Raw genomic sequence first — 24,927 nt, forward strand, 5'->3', positions numbered from 1 at the left:
ATATGACTTTACATTCTTCTTTGACAACTTTTCAACAACCATAGGAATAGATGGAAAGCATCACTGATTTTATGTAACTCCTAGAAGCTAAATTTGACCCTTAAAGTAAATTTAAAAAGAGACAAAGTCCCTTTCCATGACTTCAGGGTAGAAATCCATAAGGAGAAACCAGCATAACCTGGAAAACAAGACATTTCTAACACAGTTACCCAGAAAATAAGAACCTGGGTTCTTACTGACTCATGCCAAAGCCATAATAATGCTATTGGCTCTCTGCATTTGCATAGCATTTTATAATTGGCTCTTTTGCAGACAATGTTCATCTGATCCAAACAGTGAAGTTCTAGAGATGAGGAAACAGAGACACTGAGAAGTTAAATCCAGGGTAAAATCATATGGCTGATCAAGAAGAACATTCTGTTGACCCAGGTCTCCTCAGGACCAGAAATTCTCCTGGCTCATCTTTTTGCTTCCTTGCTTCCTTTTTTTTTCCCTCCTTTCTTTCCCTACCTTCTTGTTCCCTCTGCCCTTTATTCCTTCCCCCCAAATACCCGTAGTTCATCACAAGGAAAGTGGTGCTGAAATTGGAAAGGGTGGCTCTAGGATGGCTTATCCCCTTTTCTTTCTCAAGGTCATGCGGTCTCTCTCTTGGCACCTCTGCTTCTCTGGGGCATCTACTCCGATTTCCTCCCCACCAACCGGCTTCCTCTGTTTGTCCATCGTTTCTGCTCCCTCACACTTCAGCTTCCTTGGAGCCTATTTCAGACCTGATGCAATGCCACAGCCTCTCATTGCAACCGGGCATCCTCAGCTGTCACCGGATATCCTAACACTCACTGTGTGGTCTCTCACTGGAAATCAGCTGCTTCCAGTGTGATATCAGTGTGAAGAGGTGTGGAAATCACTCTGCCTCCGGGGTGATAGGCTCTGGCTCTTGTCATATTTCTTCATGCTGCCCCCTGCTCCCGTTACTCCCTTTGCTTTGAAATGATGAGGGTTTGAGGAATAGAGGGAGGACTTAAAAAAAAAAAAAAAAAGACTAGCAAGAGGGAAGAGAAGGTGAAAACTGTAAGACTGCAGCCCCAACTCATTTCAGAGAAAACAACCATATCTCCAGTAGGTGCTAAATGTGTAGTATAAAGAACCGTGTAATGTAGCGGCTCAGAGCATGGTTTTAGAGCCAGGCAGAAAGAGATCTGGATCCCAGCTACACCCCTTAGTGCACAGGAGCCTTTCAATTTCCTTATCTATAAAACAGAGATCTTAACACCTATTCCGAGGGTTATTCATTCAACAGATATTTATCAAGCATCAACTATGTATTAGGACTGTTCTAGGTGCTGAGGATACAACGATGAACGAGACAAAGCTCCCCTCTAAGGAAGCCATTAGCAGAGTGATTCCCAAACTTTGCTTCATACTAAAATCAAGTCGGGAGATTTTTAGACTCCCTTTTCCCTAGTCACACTCCATACTAATTAAATTAGAATGTTTGCTGGTGGTAGTCAGTCATCAGAATTTATTCAAGATCCTCAAGGGATTTTAATATGCAAAGTTTGGAATCCATCATGTTAGCAGCCAACACTCCCCAGAGAGACTTCTGCCTTTGCCTCCTCACCTGCATTCTGGCTGAACTAGTACCTCATTCATTCTAACCAGAGGCTGGGCAACCCCAGGCATAGCTAGCTAGCGAGTGTTTAAATTAGCAATTAAAAAGAAAACTCTGATCAAAAGAAGAGGAGGTACTCTGCATTAACCCACTGGTTTAAATCAACGTGTCTGGGTTTTCTTCTTCCTAACTCACGAGGCAGCTCTTCCCGAACACTTGTGAATAAATGCTGTGAAAGTCAGGAAGTCTCCCTGAAACAGCCTCTTCACTCAGCCTCTTGGCTGCTAAACTCATTCTCAAACATAGGGTTAGACCTCAAGGTTTCTCAAAGATTTACAGAGTTTGTAGGTCATGGACCACTAAATTACAGGACCCATTTTCTCCGAAGTATCTCTTGTTTATTGAGGACATTCTCACCCCAAAATGGGAGCTCAGTTTATGGTGTGGAGAATAAAAAGTGGACGATTTAAGAGACTGACAACTTAACTACTCTCACCACTAGAAGTGGATCGGGTTTGACCTCCTTCCTTCCAGGGAGCAAAAGCTTCAGAGTTATTTAAGAAGAGGCACCACTACCTTCATGGGAAACAAACAATAAATATGCCATCTCCTGCTCCGAGGAGCCCTTGGTGTTCACGATCCTTACACCACAGGGCCAGCCCAGGCCTTCAATTAACACATGGCTGCGTATTCAAGCAAAAGTAGACGTTATCTCACTATGCTGTTATCTATCAGATGACCAAGGGAAAAGACAGAATTTTTTTCTTTTGTAGTGTAAACCAACCTGCAGAAGGATGGTTGTTTTATATTGACTTTTCATCAAGTTGTTGATGGATTCAAAGAGGCGTCTCATGGATTCTTCAAACTCCATCTGTTCCTTGCCTTCGTAAAGCCTGAAAGAAGACACATCTGAGTCATTTCTCAAGCCAACAGGCAATACCTTTGAAAGTGTGTGCCAGCCACAAACTTCACTTGAAATTGAGAAGAGACAGGGGTGGAGATAGGGACTTAAGGGGAGGGGGCTTGATTCAGCAGTCGCTGCTTGCATATGCCACTCAGGGGAAACCCAGGTCCCCAGAACAGGTACCATCCAACTGACTCGGCATAATAAACCACCCCCTCCTGCCTCTTTTTCCCCTTGCGGTATGCGGGCCTCTCATGGCCGCAGCCTCTCCCGTTGTGGAGCACAGGCTGTGGACGCGCAGGCTCAGTGGCCATGGCTCACGGGCCTAGCTGCTCCGCGGCATGTGGGATCCTCCCGGACCGGGGCACAAACCCGTGTCCCCTGCATCGGCAGGCAGACTCCCAACCACTGCACTACCAGGGAAGCCCCCTCCTGCCTGTTTTTAAACCCTGAAGGACCTCAAAGGAATGAAACTCATCCAAGCTGAGGGGACCTTAATAATTTCATCCTTCTGCAAGAATCAGAGGGAGACTGTGGTCATCAGACTTTCAAAGTATCTTGGAAATATCAAGGAGAAATATTTTCAAATACACTTCCCCTTAGCCACTGCCTGCTTGTCGGATGAATACAGCTGTGTCTGTTCCACATCAGGGGCCATCATTTTCCCTGCCCTCTTATTTCAGGAGTGTACTTGATACCTAATTTAAAACTTTTTTGCCTCTGATTATAAAGGCCCTACACTGATATTGTAAAAAGAAAAAAAAATGCATTACTTATGAAGTGAGACTCCTCATTAATCCTACCATAAAATTAGCAACCATTAAGGATATCCTTGCAGAGATTTTCAAGGCCTGTCTAATATATACATGTGACTTTTTATAGAAACCATCCCCTTGCATAAAATCGGTCTCCAGGCCCCTGAGTCTCAGTGCCCTCGTGGCCCAGCCTTGGAGTGTCGTTCACCCCAAGGCCTCTCCAAACAAGCTTTTATTGCCAACGGGTGAAAAATCTGCAGCCTAATCTGTGGCATTCTGGGTGAAACACAGAGAAGGGTGCTTCTGTCTCCCATTCAGATAAAGAGGGTCTCCTGTCACAGCCCTACACAGCCAGACACCACTGAGCTGCCAGCTGCCGTGAAGGTGCTTTCCCCAGATAAAACGCCGACACACTTAAGGGGTTTATTTGCTCCATCAACCACTGGTCGAGCGGTCCATCATGGCCACCTCAGCGCTGTCTCCACTCAATCCCCCACCCATGCTCTCGCCCCTCTTTTCTTCCTGCTTCTCTCCTACCTCTTTTCTCTGTCTTTAAGTGTGCGTCTCTCTGTTCTTCTTCTCCTATCATTCACTTTGTCTCTCTGTCAGTCTCTAGGTGTCCCTCTGCCATTCTCTCTCTCTTTGACTTCATCTCTCTTTCTTCTGTCTCAGTCACTCTCTGTGTCTCCTTCTCTTCTTTTTTCCTAGGTGGCCCCTTCCTAAAGCCTCCTGAAGTAAGAAGCTTAAGGGGAAGTCAATGCCGGATGTTTCAATCCACTACAGGGATCCGGAAATTGCTGCTGACTTTCTGGGTATCTACTTCAAGGTCATAGAGACAAGGCTGTGAAAGGAGCCAGGAGTCCTAAGGCTTCTCTCCTTCTCTGTCCCCACCTTTCCCATTCCTCCTTCTCTTCTTCCCTTCTCCCCTCTCCTACACCACTCAGTCCTGAACACAGAGATGTTCTGCCATAGACGATGTGTTTTAGAGTCAGCCTGGGTTCCAATCTCCACTCTGCCCAGTACTAACTGAAGACCTTATAAATAACAGCAAACATCACAGAGTATCACTCCGCCCCAGGCACTGTCTGTATTATTAACTCACATACCCTCATAACCACACCATGGTAAGGGGCCCCATCCTTATCACCATTTTATAGATTGGTGACTTAAGCCCAAGGACTCCGCAACAGTAAGTGTTGGAGCCAGAATTCAAACCTGGCCATTAGCTCCTAAGCCTGGCCTCTCAATCATTTCGTAGACCACTGTGCTCAATGCTTTACTACCTCTTTTAATTCCTGTAAGCCACAGTTTCTCACCTGCAAATGCAGGCTGTAACAGTGTAACAGCACTGTGTCCAGGGATTATGAGGAGCCCAGCTCACATGTGACGTGCTTGGCACACACTGGGCCCTGGTAAATGCTAGCCATCGTCTTGTTGTTGTTAATTGTTGGAGTATTACACAGATAAAGACATAAAAAACTCTCAACAGGTTGAGACTTGCCCAAATCCCATCAAAGTGGAAAAGATGAGACCAGGTCTGGCAGGGAGGAAGGGAGGGTCTGAATTCAAAGTGGCGATGCGTTCCCTGTGAGATGGTGCTGTGAGCTTTTCTTTGTGCCCAAAGATAAGCTAATGGACGGTCCATCCCCCAAGGCTTTTGCCTTGAAATCCCTTGCTCTTTCCTCTAGCCACAGCCGCCTGAAAACATCTAATAAGCGACATCGTAATTCCTGTTCCTGGTCTATGGTGTCTCCCTCCCACATTTAACAGCCAGACGTGGCTGCCCATGGTGAGATCATCATTATTTACATCATTATTTACCATGTATGGACTTTCTCTGTAAGGCATACTTATTTGTATATTTGTGGCCATATGCGTGTGTGGCTTGCGGGGTGGGCGGAGGGGATCCCACCAGGTCCTCTTCTTGGGAACCACTGGTACTGCCAACAAAAATGGTCTCCAGCAGCTTTCTCCTGCTGGTGACCCTAGCGCCCCCCACCCGCAGCCCACCTCCCATAACTGAATAGTCCCATGGCAGCTCCCTCCCTGGAATTCATCATTCTTAACAGAGAAACACAGAAATGGGCTTTGTTGGGAGTCATCTTAAGGCAGTGCTCCAGGAGGAAAGTTCATGAACTCCTGCTGAAGAGATCTTTGAGGCTATCCTGGTTCCTTACATCCCTGAGTCTGGTTATTTAACTCTTCTTGGATTTTATAAGCTGCACAAATATCCCTCCAATAAACTCCCTTTTTTTTTTGCTTAGACTAGCCCTGGTTGGATTCGTTGAAAACTCCTGTCCAGTCAGAGCTCTGCAGGGTGAGACGGGCTTGTTCCTGCAGCTCCCTGGGGTTCTAAACCAAGAGCTGCTGGGAACACCAGTGAGCACTGGGTCCATGCTTCCTATTGTACAGATGAAGAGACTGAGGGCCTGAGTGCGGAGGTGACTCGGCTTCATTACCATCTTTTAAAGGTTATTTGACTGAGGTAGGGAGGAAAAGAGACTTTTAGGCGGTAAAATCAAGTCGAGGCTTTCCACTCAAATTTAAACTTAGGAAACTGAATTTAATTTCTACCAGCAAGACATGTGATTTGCTCTAGGGCACAGACTGCACCAGTGGCATAGCTAGACCCAGAACTCAGCATTCTTCTCCTTCTATGCTCTGAGAACCTAACAGCACAGCACAAGTGACACAGATCTTATGAGGCCAAGACTGGGGTACCTGCCTCCCTGGGAATCCAAGCTGCTCCCTGCTATTCACGTGACAAGTTAAGTACCTTAACACCACACTCTAGTCAAGGGAAGGAAATACATTCCATACCTGCTGAAGTTTTACAGAGGGTAAAAACAATTCTGTTGGGGAAATGGCTCGCGTTTCACAGTTGACGACATCATTAAGCAAAATCGCTGCAGTCTTATCAATTGTGTGTGTGTGTGTGTGTGTGAGAGTGTGAGTGTGTGAATTTTTAAGCCTGGGCTTTTATTTGCTGGGAATGGGAAGAACAGTTGAAGAAAATGACTACAGTTGGGAAGAAGAAAGGAAGCAAAAAACTGTTTAGTGTAAAGAGCTTTGCTGTCTAGCTAGACTCCTCCATAGACTGGCTGTTTGGCCTCAGACAAATTACATCTCCGAATCTTACCTTCCTTGTTGATAAAACAGAGGTATGATGCTCATTCGAAGGGTTATTTTAAGGTGAAAAAAATGAGATAGTGCATCTCAAGTGCTTAGTACTATAGGTGGCACTTAATAAGTGTTAAGTAAATATCAGTAATTCTTGTTGTTGATTCCTAAGCACAGAAGTGATCATACTGGCAAACTCTCTGATCTGAGTGTACGTAAATAAAAGGAATATTTCTTAGAAGGAGTGATTAAGGAAAAAAAATACATAAAGCCTTTAGATTATGTGGCGGTGGGGGTGGGTGAGGGGGGCATCTAGATAAGAAGCATAAGGAGGAAAGAAAAATAATGTCTTGTCTGTCTGCAAGGCTGTAAATGTGGCCTTGAAGTCAAGGGCACAGCAGATGTGGTTTCAAGGTCCCTCTTTAAGACTTGTTCTCTGTATATAGCTTCAGGAGGGAGACATTTTTTCTGGCTTCAGAGCACCTAGAAACCAGCTGACTCTGCCAGGGGACGAATTACTGAAGGGCCCAAAGGCCCTGACCACAAGAAAAACTGGAACACCCTGCGAGGCGCTGTTCTGGGGCGTGCCAGCCCAACCACGGCAGGCACTCAGCTCCCGGGGCTAGGATAAATACAGCAATGCTCGGCTGGCATGTGATTCATTAAGGAGACACTGTGCACAGCTGAGCACTCACTAAATGCAAATGGGGCCCCACAGGGAGTGTACAATGCCTCGCACCACCTTCTCTGTGCAGGTACATAAAGCCTCAGCCGAAAACGGAGACGCCAACCTCAGGCCAGCAGCGCAGGGAAGCAGAATCGAACCAAGGCAAACTCGGGCTGCAGAAAGCCAGGAGGAAGATTCACCTTAGAATCCAGGGTGGAGTGTTTCCTGAGTACCGGCCTCTTTACATTTCTACACCTCATAGCTCGGCAACGTCCAGCTCCCCTGAGCCACATTCCCAGGCATCCTCCTGATTTCCTACCCACCTCTTGGAGGCGACGTAGACATTTAAGTAAGACTGTGTCGCTTTCCAAACCCTGCTGTGACACTTGTCAGTTGGGTGATCTTGGCTAAATTTCTTCATCTCTAGAAGGCTCAGTTTTCTCACTAGTAAAATGGTACTAGCCCCACACAGTTGTCCTACATTAAAATAATGCATGTAAAGCAATTAGCACAGTGCCTGGTGCAGAGTTAACACTCAATAACTATTAGCTATTGTTATATAGTACCACTGGTTTCTTCTGGATCCACTCCTTTTGGCTTTCTAAAGTCTTAGGAGGAAGAAATCAGCCACTTCATAAAAGCAACTGCCATTTATAGAGCACCCACTGTGTGCCAGGCACTGCAGTGGAGGGAAACGGGAGTAGGACTCAGTCCCCATCCCGTCAGGAGGCAAACCGACAGGTAAATCATATATTGCCGTGTAGCGAGAAAAGCTGAACAACAAAAGTTTAATATTATCGCTGAGTGATTCCTAAGGTTCAGGCACTGTGCTCAGCTCCTCGCACGGATTAGCTCATTTGATAGAGGCTCTTATTATCTACGTCTTACATATGAGAAAAGAAAAAAAATTAAAGAGGTGTGAACAAGGGGAATGGAAGCTGAGAGGAGGGAGCAGGGGCCCCGCTGACACTGACCTCAGTGAACCACCTACCTGAAGGCCCCTCTCAGCCCTCAGCACCTCGCCCCCCTCCCATGCCACCACCACAGCCTGTCCCCCGCCTCCCTCCTTCCTCCCAGAAGTCCTGGAAAGGCCCCCAGGATTAGACCTGGGCCTGGCTTGCCTCTGTCTCCCTTACCTGGTCACATCTTTTGCCTCAATTTGCTCTTGGCAAGACACACACCTGACTCATTTCACAAGTGCCTGGGAGCAAGACCAGATTCACTGGAAGCTTTTAAAAATGAAAATTCTATTTTAAATGTCTCCATGATCTTACACGGAACTGAGCAAAATTACTTAAATAATGAGATCTCACCACACCACTTTGTTACCCTGCCATACAAGTCAAGATACCTTTGTGCGCCCAGCGATGCCAGGACATGAGGAATACTGTAGAAGGGAGGCCACTTACCCAGTGCATTTCCTTAGATGAATGATATGCACTGCACACAGCATTTAATGCAGACTGTCACAATGACTGAGGCTTCCCTGTTAGAATACTTCATTCTTTGTCATCACCACTTACTTGCCTGTCTTCTCCACTGGAGGATAAGCTCCATGCAGGCAGAGATCAAGGCTTTTGTCATAATATCCCCACGTCTAGCAAGAGGCATGGAACATCACAAGTGAGTTTTAAGCAAACGCATCAACAAATGATAAATTATTAAATGAATGAACTTCAGCACCTTCAATGTGGACGTACAGAAATGTCTTAGGAATCCACAGAACTGAAGGAAGTTCAGCTAATGCTAACGGTACCTAAACAACATCATGAGGATGCTATTAATAGTCATCTTCAGCTCTGCCACCTTTAGTTTTTCTCATAACTTTTACCACTGAGATGACTAATACTGTTAACAGCTGCTACTTATTAAGCATTTACTATATGCACCAGGCACTATGCTAACCGCACAAGTTCACCCAGCTAGTAAACGGCACAGTCAGGATTTGAGCCGAGGAGTTGTCTGGCTGCAAATTCCACTCCTTCAACCACTAAACAATATTGCCTCCTGGAACAGAGCAAAGTAAGAGCAGATCCCTGGGACGGGAACAAGTCAGGTGGATAGGAAAGCATCATTTGCCCCTGGGATGATATCCTGCAACCGTGTAGGGAAGTGAGATGGCTAGCTCTCACCTTTTTTTGTTCAGGCTCTAAATCCACGGTTACTTGGCTGGTATTCCTACCCCTGAGCCAATAATTCGCTCTATTACAGGAGGTGTAAATTAGTGACTTTACAAAGAGAACCATTAAGCCATTCATGGTTTCAGAAGAGTAATTACTCTGGAAAATTCACAGCAGTCTAAGACCAGAACCTACCTACCTCCCTATTACCTCTCTGTCTCTGTCTCTCTGTGTGTCTCTCTGTGTCTCTTTCTATCTCTTGTCTCTGTCTCTCTCTCTCTACATCCCTACCATTTGGGATAAAGAATAACTGTAGGCAAACCAGGAGCTGAGTCTGTCTGAAAATCATCCTTGCATTTATCGTTCCTGCTTATAGAAAGAAACCCTTCAGTGCACTCAGCAGGCACATTTAAATCAAAGCAATAGGGCTGGAAAGGGATTATGAAAGAGAGGGTCCCCTCTCTGGTTCCGCTCTTCCCCACGTGGTCATCATCACCATCGCCACCCCCTCTCCCACCACCAAGGTCTATGCTATGGACCTGAAATGAATCAGAAATTGCAGATTAAGACATGGAATTTCGGTGCAATGAGCCTGGACTGAGCTGCCCAGCTCAACAGCGGCCAGAGAAAATTTCATTTGAAGGGTAACAAAGTTGAAATGTAAGGAGTTATTCTCAGAAGAGAAAGAGTAAAGTTGTACCCTATTAGAAAGGAACTATATAAGAAAGGGCTAGGATAACTACAAAGTTGCCAGTGTGAACTGGCAAGCAGCTCTGGTGGCCAGAGAGTATTTCCTGAAGACTTGATTGAATTGAATACTACCAGCAGTCCACAGGCAGGGCTCAGACCAGTTCCTGGTGCCAATCCTTTTGTCATTGACAAAATTATTTCTACTTGAGCTGCTACTTCTCCAGAATCTGACATTTGAGGTGGATTGCCCCTCAGGGCAAACTGCAAAGAAGTTTCACTGAACAGTCTTCTTCCTGTAAATCACCCCAGGGAAGAAAGATTTGTAGATGAGAGGGAAAAAAAGGCAAACTCAACGTGTGGGTATCCTGTTTTGAATAATGTCTAGAATGAATGCACAAAAATTAATGCAATCACTGAAGAAAAACTGCCTCAGGTAGAAGTGTAAACAGCTTAAATTAAAAAAAACAGAAGTTAACAATATGGACGAAATGAAAGAAAAACAATCCATCTAAAACATTCACTTTACTTTTAAAATATGGCAACCCTGTACAATAAATTAATAGTAAGTAGGTAATGAAATGCAGGCAAAAGCTAAGTTATGAATAGAGTGTGATGTATGCCCTGTGCCATCCTTCATTCTACTGAGAGGAGCTGCAACCTTTATGTAATTTGGCAGGAAGAACTAAGTTGCCTAAGTCTGCACTTAGGTAAATTTCTCCATTAGCATGAAAAATGGTATTCAGGGTCTTTTCCCTCAAAATAATTAGAAATTGAGTGTTCCCAAAACAATGTTCCTAAGGGTAGAAACACACACACACACACACACACACACACACACACACACACACACACTTCCACGGTTTCAAGACATATACAGAAAAAGACGGATTACATCATCTACTTGAAAGAGAAGCTAATACTCAGCAAAGTCCTTCCAGCTCTTTCTCTTCAGGCCAAGTTGGTCTAAAAAGTTTAGGTACTAAAAAGAAACTAGGTCTTGACTGCTTCTCTTACCATTTCTTCCTTTAGTTTTTTAATGACCTGGGAGGCGTCCTTGGTATCTCTTTTTTAAATTTTATTGAAGTGTAGTTGATTTACAATATCATGTTAGTTTCAGGGGTATGGCATAATGTCCAGTATTTTTGCAGATTATACTCCATTAGAGGTTATTACAAGACAATGGGTATAATTCTCTGTGCTATACAGTATAGCCTTGCTTCTTATCTATTTTATATACAGTAGCTGTACCTGTTAATCTCATACCCCTAATTTGCCCCTCCCCCCCTTCCCTCTCCCCTTTGGTAACCACACGTTCATTTTCTCTATCTGTAAGTCTGCTTCTGTTTTGCAAATACATTCATTCATATTATTTTTTAGATTCTACATGTAAGTGATAACATACAGTATTTGTCTTCTCTTACTTATTTTACTAAGCATAATATTCTCTACATAACAGAAAAAAATTAAGTTGCAGAATAATTACACACATGTGCACACACATACACGCACATACACACTTTGTAAAAACTGTACATTAAATTGATCATTTCATTACCTCTTAGAAAAGGGATTGTGTCAACAGTCCCCTTATACACTTTTATATTATATTCTGATTTTATAACAAGTAAATATTGCCTTTAATTTTAAAAAGATCTTTCTACTCTTTTTTGGGGGGGTTGGGGAGTGAATGTTTCTTGGCCTCCAGTTCCTTTCTACAACAATCCTTTTCCCCAGGGTCTTTCCTGAACTCTCTCATTCTCATCATAGGAACTAGAGCTGGAGCCAGGAGGTCTAGCTCAAGGCCATACAACTGGAGGCAGTTTTCCCTCTACAATCATTGAATCAAGATGCTGACTTCTCACCTACTTCCTGGTTCTTGGCATGGACTGCCTCTAGGGAAACACTTGCCTAAGAAATGTCAAGTTAGTATTACTCTAAACGGTGGTCATGCCAAAACCATCTAAACTGTGCCTTCAGTCTGTGGTTTCCCGAGAAGTATAAGTAACCCCGGGCTACATGATCTTGTTCCACTGAGAGCCTTGACATTTGGTGTGTAGAATTAAATAGAATTTTTAACAGTTTCTTTACTAATGGTGCTGGTTTGGAAAATGCGTGTGCAGTAAAACTCTTTGTTTTGAAATCTGGGAACACCTGAGGAAGTGTCGAGTCCAAACACGGTGAGGTTTGCATTACTGGAATCGTCAGTTGAGTGGCAGGATGGCTGAGGGCCAGAGAAGGTGCCAGGAGAGGGCAGTGTAGCAGAAAGACCAGTGGTCTGTGTCCCCGGACTGAATTCTAGAACAGATGTCAGCACCATTGTGTATTGTCACCTTTAGGAGGTCACATCACTCTGGGCGCTGGGTCCCTCATCTCTAAGTAGACACATTACCATTGAGGGAAACCTCCAGGATTCCTAACTGGCTTCTATTGTCAAAGAGTCAGCATGGGGTATGACAATCATCCAAGGGCAACCCTGCTCGCTCTGCAGAGCTCCCCAACATGACATGGCCTCATAGCTGCCCAAGTCAGAGCCTGGGGTAAGTAGGGGTGGATCCTGAAGAGCCTGAGGGTCATTCAGTCATCAAGCCCCATTAATTCCACCCCCCCAAACCATTTTTTTCCAGCTTTATTGAGATATAATTGACATATGATACTGTGTAAGTTTAAGGTGTACAACGTGATAATGTGATACAAGTATACGTTGCAGAAGCATTGCCACAATAAGGCTGGTTAACACAACCATCACCTCACAAAATTACAGTTGTGTGTGTGTGTGTGTGTGTGTGTGTTAAGAACTTCTAAGATATACTCTGTTAGCAACTTTCCAGTACATGATACAGTATTGTTAACTACAGCCACCAAAGCCATTTACTATCCTTCATCCTCATCGCCACTATCTTCATCCAAGTCCCCATCACCTCTCACCTGTAGAGGTTTCTGAACCATCTCCCTTCTTTCACTCTTACTTCCCTTCAATCCATTTTCTACACATTGGCCAGAGGGACCAATTTAAAAACACAAATGTGATCATACCATTCACTTGTTAATTAAAAAAAAAAAAAAGAGGCAGTATAGCTCCCAATTTCCCTCAGGATATTGTCTAAATGCCATGGCCTGACCTTCAAGGATCATCAAGATCTGTCTCTTCCTGTCCCTCCAGGCAACCTACTGCTACTCTCATCCCTCCATCACTGAATTCCAGTCACTTCTGCCTTTCCACAGCTCAACTGAGTCAAGTTCTCTACTGTCTCAGGGACCTCCCTCCAGCTTTCTTTTCACCAGTTACACCCTCCTCCTCTTTACCTGCCAACTCCTACTCATCACTCAGGTCACAGATGGCACTTCCTCCAGGACACCTCCCTGACTTCATGATGAGATATGATCTCCTTGTTACATGCTCTCAAGGCATCTCACACACACATCTCTCTTAATTTCATATGCGCCCACACGACTACCTGCTTAATGACTCCCTTCCCACCTAGACTAAAAATCCCATGACTAGGCTTGAGTCTCTGATTCACTGTCGTATTTCCAGTGCTTAGCAGAGTGGTCCAGTGGCTACTCAATAAATATCTGTCGGGTAAACACCTGATTGCTAATGCAAACCCAAACCTTGACCACTAGACAAATACTTCAATGACACTTTTAGAAACTTTCATTATCGAGTCAAGGGCTTAAAAAGAAGGACCAAGTTTTAGGGCTCAGTGTACCTGGGACAGGTATACAATGTGTTGACGCTTAATGTAAGGAAGAATAAATGCTGAGTTACAGGCCTTTTAGAAGCTGTATGCTCAGAGGGAAATTAGATTTCCAGGCCTGGGATGACCCGTGAATTAGTTACAAGGCACACATTCCTCCTGCCCCATGGATACCTCCAAAATGGAAAGTGGCACAGTTCCAGGTTCAGAGAAGCAGGACACACAGTGTGTGTAGCAGACCAAAGCTCCCGGGCAGGCCCTCAACAGGCTCTCTACTGGTTTCTGGGGTTTGGGAGAGGCCACCTTCTAACATGTATTACAATGGAGGAGGCACCAGATTATCACATTAAATCAGATCAGAAGAGGAAATGTTGATCACAGAAGAGGGGTCCTGATCCAAAGAGGTGAGCTTTAAAACCCAGGGCTGCATTTCAGTCACCAGACCTTAATGACCCAGTTGTGCACACCTGGTTTAAAACCGAACACAGAGAGCAAGCCATGAGGGACGAGGGAAGGGAAAACTAAAAAATAATGGACTCTCTAAAGTCTAGGAGAAGGACACTTTTACTTGGCTTGAGCAGTTGTGTTTAAGGTTTCCATTAGATAGTTACTTCAACTAATAAATATTTTGTTGATCACCTACTATGCACCAATCATTGTGCTATCAAGGAATTTATAAGGAGAAACAAAAATCAACCCCCAAATATGTAAAATGGCAGCTATGATATGTATTTGGGTGTCAATTTTTACTTCTCTTTCCAAATTCCTTGAGAGCACAGTAATTGATGTATAATAGGTGCTCAACAAATATTTATTTGTGATACATACTTGAAAGACAAAATACATGGGCAATGAGAATTTAAAGAGATTTGACCTAGCCAGAAAATACAGGGATAGGTTCCCTGAGGGAGTGAAGCTTGAGGTGACCCAGGAAAGGAGAATAAGAAAGAACTAGGAGAAAAGGAGAAGAAAGGGCATTCCATCCACAGGTCAGCAAGCACACAGGCCCTGCAGCAGAAGGGAGCCAAGTGGGTCAGAGGGACTGAATGAAGGCCCCTGAATCCGGAGTGGAGAGAATCTGGGTAAGCCGGGTGAAAAGAGGCTGGCAGGCATCCAGGACCAGACCCTCGCAGGTCACGTGAAGTTTTGCCTTCATCCTAAGAGCAATGAGAAGAGATTAGAGGATTTTAAGAAGGTGAGCACCTCAGTCAGACCTGAAATGTGGAAAGATCATTCTGGCTGCAGTGAAGTTTAAAGACTTCTACTTCTGACATTGTGGTAGACACAGTGTCCTAGAAAACCTCTCAATAAAAATGACTCCCAGGGCTTCCCTGGTGGCACAGTGGTTAAGAATCCACCTGCCAATGCAGGGGACACAGGTTTGAGCCCTGGTCCGGGAAGATCCCACATGCCGCGGAGCAACTAAGTCTACGCACCACGACTACTGAGCCTGCGCTCTAGAGCCCGCGAGCCACAACTACTGGGGCCTGCAAGCCACAACTCCTGAAGCCCACATGCCACAACTACTGAAGTTAACTGGTTGGGGAAGAGAAAGTATGAGATCAATCCTGGGGCCTGCATATTGGTGACCCTTGCAGTAAGCTGATACCCCAAATTGTTATACCTTCCTATAAAGGAGGGTGAGAAATAAATCTACTGCATGAAAGAAAACTTGGTGCTGGGTGAAGAAGGAAAACACATCTCCACTGAGATTTCTTAATCACAAGCCAGTCCTCACCTGGATTTTGTTTGTTTGTGGTTTTGTTTGTTTTTGTTTTCTCCAAATTCATGTGCCTCACTTGGATCGACAAAGAGAAATTTTAACTTAAAGAGGTCTCTGGTTGTTAGTGACCCCCGGGTGAACAATGGAAGGAAATTCTGATTTTCTCTGGAAGAAAATAAAAAACTTTAATTCAAGACTAAAAATACACAAGAACTGATAAAGTTGAAAGGGAAATACGTTTTAAAAAATAATAATAACAAAAAAATGCACAAGGACTCAAGGTCACCCAAAACAGAAACAGCAGAATCAGCCTCACAAAGAATCCCCCTATTGGAGTTATCCAGCAAAGAATATAAAATCTCATATTTAATGTGCTTCAAAATATAGCAGGATGTTTGAAAATACGATCAAGAAACCAAAAAAAGTTAAAAAATTATATTTGAATAAGAACTCAATAGAATTTCTGAAAATAAATAATATAATGATTAAAATTAAAAATCTCATTCAATGAATCAAACAGCATATTAGATGCAGTTAAGAGGGAAATCGGTGAGCTGGAAAATAGGTTGAAAGAAATTAGCCAGAATGAACCCCAAAAACCAAAAGATAGAAAATATGAGAGTTTATGAGACATGGAGAATATGAGGTCTAACATACACTAACTGACATTTCAGAGAGATCATAGAATATAAGGGGAAAATGCAAAAATTAAAAAGAATGATGAATGAGAAATTTTATAAGAATTGGTATTGAAAATACCAAACTCCAGATCCAGGAAAACTAACTTCTAGCTATATAAACAAACTCATTCTTAAGTACAACATAGAGAAATGCAGAATACCAAAGACAAAGAGATGATCTTAAAGGCTGCCAGGGAGAAAAAAACAGAATGCCTATAAAGGAACAACAGTAAGACTGACAGCTAACCTTAACAGCTGATCACAATGAACAAAAGAGCTAGAACTCTATATCCAGGGAAACCCCGTTCCAAGTTTCAGAATAAAATCAGAGAGACTTTAGCAACTCTACCAGTAAATTTCCTGTCATTACTAATAAACGATTTACTTCAAGGAGAAGAAAAACAAATATGGATGGTCAAAGATGACAGGAGAAGTGATACCTTTCTTTTCACTGTGATAAAAAAAAAATGAAATTTACCACTTTAACCACTTTTAAATTTACAGTATAGTACTGTTGATGAACTTTTATTGGTAAAATCATATAAACAAATACCAACTGCTTAAAACAATAATAATGTCTAATTTGCGGAATTATCAAAAAAGGCAAAACTGACATACTACACAATTATAGCATAATATTTAAGAAGGAAGTGGAAGTGTCTTCTAAAATCCTTTATTTTACAGGACTGTAAAGATACTAAGATTTTATTAAGTTAAATATGTATGATAGAATACCTAAGTAACCACTAATAGAACTGGATATAAAATGTAACTTTCAAACTATTAAAGGCAAAAAGAGAGTGAAAAAACTGAAGACAATCCAAAAAAAAAGAAGGAAAAAGAGGACAGAAAATCAGAGTGTTGGCAAAGATGCACATCTAAAATGATATAAATAAATTCAAAACATCAGTGATCACAATAAAATGTAATACTGCTTCACGATGAACATTATTATCAAATTAGTGATAGAAAAGAACTACCTTAAATTGATGAAAGATATCTAAAATATTTTTTAAATCTAATACATAATATATTCCACTATTTTTATTCAACATTGGTCTAGAATCCTAGCCAATGCAGTAAGACAGGGAGAAAAAGGATTCAAATTAGAAAGAGAGAAACAAAGCTTTCCATATTTACAGATGTTATAAACTGTCTACTTAGGAAATTCGTGAGACTCCATAGCAAAACAGATTCTAAGAAGACAAGGATGGAAGCAGCAAGACCACTGGAGAAAGCTAACACAGTGATCCAGGTGTGAGGTGATGAGAACTGTGAACAGGAAGTTGGTAGTGAAGATGGAAAGATGTGGATGAATTTGAGAGACATTTAAGAGGGGCCCTGACTGTGGATTACATGGGAAAAACACAAAAAATGAGGTGTCAAAAAATCCTATTTGTCTGCCCCATGCAACATGCTGGGTTGTACGTCAGTGAGAAGAGGGGACATCATGAGTTTGGTTCTGGTTATGCTAACTTTGAATTGCCTCGGAGATACGAAAGATATCAAGTAAACTGGACACACAGATCTGGAACTTGTTGAAGAGGTCAAGCTGGATTTCTGGGTTATCTGCACAAAAGCAGTAACTGAAGAGATGGGTTTGAATTTGGTCACTTAGGTGGAGGGAGTTGAGTGAAAGGAGGATTGGTTTAAGCTGAGCATTTAGGACCTCCAAAGGGTGTGAGAAGTATGAGGAATACTAAAAGAGTTCTATGCTACAGAGGCCAAGGGGAGAAAGTGTTCTGAGGAAGCGGAGAAGTTAGTAATGTAAAATGCTGTGGCTTGTGATATCTGGGATATTCTTAACTGTTGACATAATAATGTTATCATCTGTGGCTTGTTCACAAAATATGTTTGATCATGGACAAGCTTTTCATTTTTATCACCCCTATGGTACCCAAGACGAGTAGGTCTGCCCTCCCTCCAGAATGCCCATCTGATAGGAAATCAGGAAATTATAATTAATGATACTGTTTATCCCAGCAAACTGATTTGGAAAAACATTCTTCTGTGGAAAAGTTCACCTGTACACAGATACACACATCTGCATAGTGCACTCTGATGATCAAATCAAATGAAGTTGACACTATCTGCTACTTCAGGTAATATGGGTCTTTGGACCCATACATTAACAGATCACTGAGAAGTGACTATGTATTTTTAAAAACTTGTCCAAAACTGCAGCCAACAATTCATAGTTGCTAAAACATATATGGCATTAAAAAGTAATAAACAGGGGGCTTCCCTGGTGGCGCAGTGGTTGAGAGTCCGCCTGCCGATGCAGGGGACACAGGTTTGTGCCCCGGTCCGGGAGGGTCCCATGTGCCACAGAGCGGCTGGGCCCGTGAGCCATGGCCGCTGAGCCTGTGCGTCTGGAGCCTGTGCTCCGCAACGGGAGAGGCCACAACAGTGAGAGGCCCGCGTACCGCAAAAAAAAAAAAAAAAAAGTAATAAACGTTATGACCGTAAAACAATAATGCTTAGCAGAGATGAGATACTGCAAAAAACAAACCAACCAACCAACAAACAGAAAAACCTAAAGGGATTGCTCAGTGAAATAAGGTAGCACAGGCTGTGTCTGTCCCCCAACCCAATTAAAGATGGGTGGTTTATGTCTTTGAATCTTACAGGAGGCAACCAAAGAGGCTTGTGGGAGGTTATGAAACACATGCTTTTCAATTTTAAATATGGAATTACTATAATCTAAAACACAAATGCTTTGTAGGACAATATGCACTCTGTCTGTATTCTTGAGTCCTTTACTCCTATCCAGGGTTGTGTAATTAACTCAGGGATTAACAATCTGTCACTTCCTACCGAGCTGCCCATTTCAGGTACCACTGGTCAGTCACAGCTCCCTGTGCAGTTACCTCTGAACTCAGTCTCAGTGTCCTCCTCAACACTAGACCACACAGCCACCCCAATCCACCCATGTGGCACATGACACAAGCCCTCTTCACCATCAAGTGTCAGCATGCTACGTCACACGAAAGCATCTTCAACTACATGCCTCCCGAGGACTCTGTAAAACACTTAGAATGATCTTTGCACAATAGGCTCTGCCTATCTCACCCAATTTATCTTCCTCCTAATCTCCCCTGTGCTCTCTATACTTCAGCCACGATAACTTTCTGAAAAAAACTCTTTCAAGCTCTTTCTTATTCGAGATCACTTGCTCAGACTTTCCCTCCCTGAAGGACTGTTCCTTCTATCCCTGCATGGCTGGATCATTGCCATCCCTCACATCTCAGTTTAAACGTCACTTCAGGGAATTCCCTGGTGGCACAGTGCTTAAGAATCCGCCTGCCAATGCAGGGGACATGGGTTCGAGCCCTGGTCCGGGAAGATCCCACATGCCGCAGAGCACCTAAGCCCGTGAGCCACAACTACTGAGCCCGCGTGCCACAACTGCTGAGGCCTGCGCGCCAAGAGCCTGTGCTCCACAACAAGAGAAGCCACCGCAATGAGAAGCCTGCTCACCACTACGAAGAGTAGCCCCCGCTCACCGCAACTAGAGAAAGCCCGCGTGCAGCAACAAAGACCCAACGCAGCCAAAAATAATAAACAAATTAATTAATTAAACGTCACTTCATCAGAATCCTCACAATAACACTGTGAAGTAATCCCAACTTTAGATGAGGAAACTGGGGCACAGAGGTTAGGTCACTTGACCACAATTATACAGGTAGTTACTGGGATTATTCACTGCGGTACTGGACCACCTATCTCAACTACTTGCTTAATTCCTGTACAGGCATTTATCATGGTTTGCCACGACTTGGTGTATTTGTTTATTTTATTGTTTTTCCCCACAGTATTATATAAGGGAAGCATGAGGGCAGGGCCACATCTGCCTTTTTCACTGCAGTATCCTAGCACAGAACTTCCAAATAGTAAGACTCAAAAATGTTTACTGAATGAATGAATGAACAAACAAATTGAACTGAACTCATATGTCTTTGCAACTGACTACATTAGGAGAGTAGATCTGAGATACTGAGGAGCTAGTTTGGAGATCTGAAGGACAGTGACCGTATGTGCCCCATAACTAAGTCCTTTTTAATTTTCTATCCACCAAAAAGACACAATAAGAAACAAGCCCAACAACTGAGTAATGTATTATTAATACTTCCTAATAAGGAAACAAATTCTACTTCAGGGTGATGCCTGCCTCAAGTGCATCTGAAGTGGATCACAAAATACATCTAGTCATCCTGATTCAGTTCAGCATCCCTGACAGTTAGGTCAGCTTGGTGAATTTCACCCCTCTGGCAAACTAGACCGTTTATTATCCTGCATGTCCATATTAAGTTACAGGGGATTTGCAAACACATATCCTAAATCTACATATTTATTCAGTAAATTGATCTCCCACCCAAGTCATTCTCTGAGGAACTGTTAGCCTAGGCATTTGACAGAAAGTTATTTTTGTGCAAAGGCAAACATTCTACCAGCAAGCTAGCCCCAGACTTCTAACAAGGAGTTAACAAGGAAAGGAAATCGGCTACTGCTTCAACCTGAAAGAATGAATATCTGGGTCCTCCTTGGCTTTCCCCTTAACTATCTATAGCATCTTGTTCTGCAAAATTAAGCCATTTAAAGGTACAATGGAAGCAAATAAGACCAGCATTTTACACTTTGCTGTAAGCAGAGTATGAGATTGGTAAGAAATAGGAAACAACTGGCTCAGCTTCTGAGGGATGGTGGGGGGAAGCCAGTCTTGGATTATACCCTGGCAAAGAACAATCCACAATGTAAGTAATTCACGTGCAGATGATGGGAAATCAATCATCAAAGCCTGATCCCTCTGCCCCCGATGGCCTCCTGTTTGGATACTAGGAAAGATGCTAAACTCTGGGAAAGGGTCCGCTGATTCACCAAAGATCTCCTAATTGTGAAATATCTTGTTCCTGATCCGTTTTCAGTTCCCAGGACCTCACTGTAACAGTGAAAACTGCTGACATTCCCTCTGGGAAATGCTCCGTTTCCTGGGTCCTGTAATGCCAATGCTTCCTGCTTCCTCTCCTATATCTCCAATCCTCCTTCCCTGGGACTCTCCCCTCATCCATCCCTCCAACATGCGAATCTCCTGCATTCCATTCTGAGTGTTATAGCACTGCTCACCTTGTGCTACAGCTTCAAACACATCCTCTTTCTACCAAAGGAGATCAATTTCTACCAAAACCATAGCTCCAGTCTCCACTCCCCTGAACTCCAAATCTGTATCTAACCGCCTGCTGTGCATTTCCATCTGGCTACGCCAGTAAACACCTCCAGCATCACATGTCCCAAACACATCGTCTTCCCCCCAAAACCTGCTCCTCCCCTCACTCACCATGCTGATGAGCAATACCTGATAAAAGTGGACCACAAAGTTCAGGGTCAGATCAGCCAAGTGGCCCCCTCCATCAGTTCCACTCCCACACTCAATTAGTTTGGGCAATCCTGCCATCTATAAACCCTCATCTTCTTACTTTCCTTCTTCTCCAGCCCTACCGTGACTACCTGAGTTCAAGTCCTCCTGCCTGGATTACTGCAATAGCTTCGTTATTGATCTCCTGCCTCCACTCCTCCATCTACCACATACTAACCTTACTTCTGCACTAATCATTCTAAAACATGAATCTAATCATGTTAATCCCCTGCTTTAGAACTTCAATGGCTCCCCACTGCCAAAAGCAGGGGTTTCCAAAACTGCTCCTATGAGACAAAAAAAAAAAAAAAATTTTAAGTATGAGTCTCAACAGATGCTTATTTATATATAAATTATATCCATGTACTATTCTAACTCAAATGTTTATAAATTTAGTTTCTTCATCTTAGGACAAAATGAAGAAATTTTAATATTTTTGTCTGATCCCAGTAGATTAGTTTGTACCTCTGCTGGGGTATTCACTCTGTGCTCTGAGGATGGAGGGTAGCATCTATGCCAATATCCCCCAGCACAGAGGATGACATCAAACTCCTTGGTCTGGCATTCAAGGTGTTTCACAATCTAGCTCCAAATCTCCTCTTCAAACACCTCCTCACTCCTCCACCACCACAGCTGCACCCACTAGCGACTGTTCCATAAAAGTGCCATTCATGGGCAAGCACAAGATAGCACAAAGAGCTGAGACTTTGATGTCAGATCCCTCCCTGCCAACATCTAACTGTGTGACCTAAAGTCACTTTCTGCACCTCTCTGGGTCTCAATTTCCCCTTCTGTAAAGTGAACATAAAATGAATATAATAATACCTGTACTTTGCAGGGTTGTCTTGAGTACTAAGTGAGGTAGAGCAAAAAGTGATACAGGGCCATGCAAAGAGGAGAGGCTTTCATAAATGGTACCTCAGAGTAAGTTCTATATCATATGTTGTCCCCTCTACTTGGAATTCCCGATTCTCTTTTCTTCCATGGCCAGGCTTCTTAAATACCTTCCAATGTCTGGTTTAAAAGATCACCTCCTCCGAGAAGAATGACTCATCCTCCCGAGGTGGAGTCTGTCATTCAAACCTGTCTGCCCCCGGGAACCATTTGTAAGCCTCCACTGAATCACATCACTGATCAGTGTTTATCCCAGGCATGCTGGCATTTGACTGCTGGCATGCGTGTCTTTCTTGCTCCCTAAACTTCTGCTGCTTGAGGAAGTCTGACATTAATTTCAGAGTTCCCAGCACTTAACCGAGTCCCTAGCACATAACAGGTGCTCAGTAATAGTTTATCAATATTTCCATATGCAAAGGGGAAAGAGGACTGTTTAGAAGTGCACATATATGCACAATTTCATGTATAATAAGGACGACTTACTTAATGATTTACAAAATGCTTTCACATATGTTTGTAAGAAACAGGTTGTTACCTCCCCCTCTGCCCTGTAGCAACTCATAAAATGATAATAACTTAGAGAAAAGTAACTGTTTGACTATATCCCTTTGATGAGTTTTCTCTTCCATCCTGATCTGATGCCAAGTTAATGTTATCATAAAATAATTCCATTAAGTGCAATTGTGCAGTTTACTGAGCCATTACTGTCATCAAAAAGTGAAGTTACACTCAAAGCCTAAAACAGAGGTTTACACAGGAATAAATGTCATTAACATGGCAAACAAAGTACATGCAGGAGAAACAGAAATAGCAATATGACCAGAATGCCAACCCATCCTCAGCATAAACAGATGATCACATTTTAATATTTATTCATACATGAACAGTGAAAACAAATCACACTGGCAAGTACCTTTGAGTTAAATTCATATTTGTTCAAAAAGGCGGAGGCTTATGTATCCTCTGTGACTGCAGGCTACACTGGGCATGCCTGAGCTTTATGCAGACAACCTTGCTGCCTAAAATATTCATGACCTGCAGGATAAACTAGTGTATAATATTTACATAAGAAGAAATTGAACTGGTGGAAAGATGAGGTGGAGGCCAGGGGAGAGAGGGCGGGATGGGTAGAATAAAGCCAGACGCAAAATAAAAAGGCAAAAGCGAGCATCAGAGAGCATCAAATCATCTGATGCTGAAGGCAATTAGAGAAAGGGCAATGATGTCCGGCCCTGGGTGACCAGAGCCAGATTGCGGCTGTCTGCTAGAGGTGAGAACCGTGGTCCTTTGAGCCTGTGTTAATGGAGTGGCAGTCCCAGTGCAGGCAAATGACACTGTGCATGCCATGGCCAGCCTGCCCAGGTCCCAGGTGAGGGCTGGGGAGCAGAAGGACTCCTGGAGATGCTGCTGCTCCCATTGGGATACTGAGTGCATTCCTCTTTCCCTGACCAGTGATGACTTGTTTCCAAGGGGTGTGAGCTCACTTGGACCGGCCCCATGTCAGCTTTTCTGTGTTCATTTCCTGTGAGGATATGAGGACAAAGTCACTGCTGGCGGGACAGCCTCGCCATGCTGGCGAGGACGCCCTTCCTGGCAACTCCTGCTCCAAGTCATCATGCTCTTCACTGAAGTCCTACTGTGCTTAGGGATGGATGGCAGCACCTAAACCCACACAGCCTCGCACCTCTCAGCAGCCCCAGCAGCACCCAGCAAGTTGACCCTTCCAGCTGGAGTTGCTTCCTCTCAGGACAGCCCCTCCTCTCGGCCAGCCAGGCTTCCCACCTGCACAGCCTGGAAAAAGTGCCAGTTCTCAAATCTGCTTAATCAGGTGAGGTAGAATGCGAAGCTTGCTCTACTGAGTCTTAGCTGTGTGACCTTTGAGCTTGAATTGAAGCCTCAGCCTCCTCATTTGTGAAAGGGGGATAGAAGTGCTGTCCCATTGCTTACTGAAGGAGTGCCTACTGTGTGCTGGGTGCTGTCCTCAGCGCTTGGAATGCAGCCCGAAACAGTCAAAGACGCCTGTCCTCGTGGACCTGACATTCTAGCAGGGAGAGGGCTAAAATGTCATAACTTATTATTGTATGTTAACATGTGATTAGTTCCATGGGGAGGAAAAATGACAGAAAGCAGAGTGAACAGGAGGGCAATCAGAAGTGCCAGGGGCCAGGTGAAAGGCCCAGGCTGCTCTCTGGGAAAGGCTGGATGCTGCCTTATGCCCCCTTCCAGCCCCTCCTCCCCCACTCACGCACACAGGCACCCCCCACACCCTGCGGCTTGTTCCTCACCACATACAGGGAGGGGGAGACCAAGCCCTTAGGGTCTTTTGAAATACGAAGAAAAAATGTGTGATCAGGGGCATGACTCCTGTGCTGGGCTCTTGGGCCCACTTCAGTCTGTCTGCCTCAAATCTAGGTATTTTTGCTTCAATTTTATTTTATTTTTAAGAAAACAAAACAAAAATCTGCACTAATTTACCTAGTTTCGTACGAAAACTTCTTTTTTTAACTTTTTACATTTTTTGGTGTCCGTTTGTATTGAATAATTTGCTACATTTGTAAAATGTTAATTTCTAACGTAAAAAACATAATTTTTTTCTTCTCAAGATTTTTTCTTAAGAGGAGAGAAAGATATTTTTTCAGGAAAAACAAACTTTA

The 24,927-nt window shown here is 43.5% G+C and overlaps 1 protein-coding gene across 1 annotated transcript in view; it reads right to left on the bottom strand.

The window, feature by feature from the left end:
- DOCK2 (dedicator of cytokinesis 2) overlaps nt 1-24,927 on the bottom strand; it is a 408,357-nt gene that overhangs the window by 304,163 nt on the left and 79,267 nt on the right. The window contains exon 23 of the mRNA XM_024753337.1: nt 2,394-2,502. Within this exon, the coding sequence (XP_024609105.1) occupies nt 2,394-2,502 (109 nt within the window). The remainder of the gene's footprint in view (nt 1-2,393; nt 2,503-24,927) is intronic.

This window comes from Neophocaena asiaeorientalis, unplaced genomic scaffold (genome assembly GCF_003031525.2).
Source record: "Neophocaena asiaeorientalis asiaeorientalis breed wild unplaced genomic scaffold, Neophocaena_asiaeorientalis_V1.1 scaffold268, whole genome shotgun sequence".
Lineage (NCBI taxonomy): Eukaryota > Metazoa > Chordata > Mammalia > Artiodactyla > Phocoenidae > Neophocaena > Neophocaena asiaeorientalis.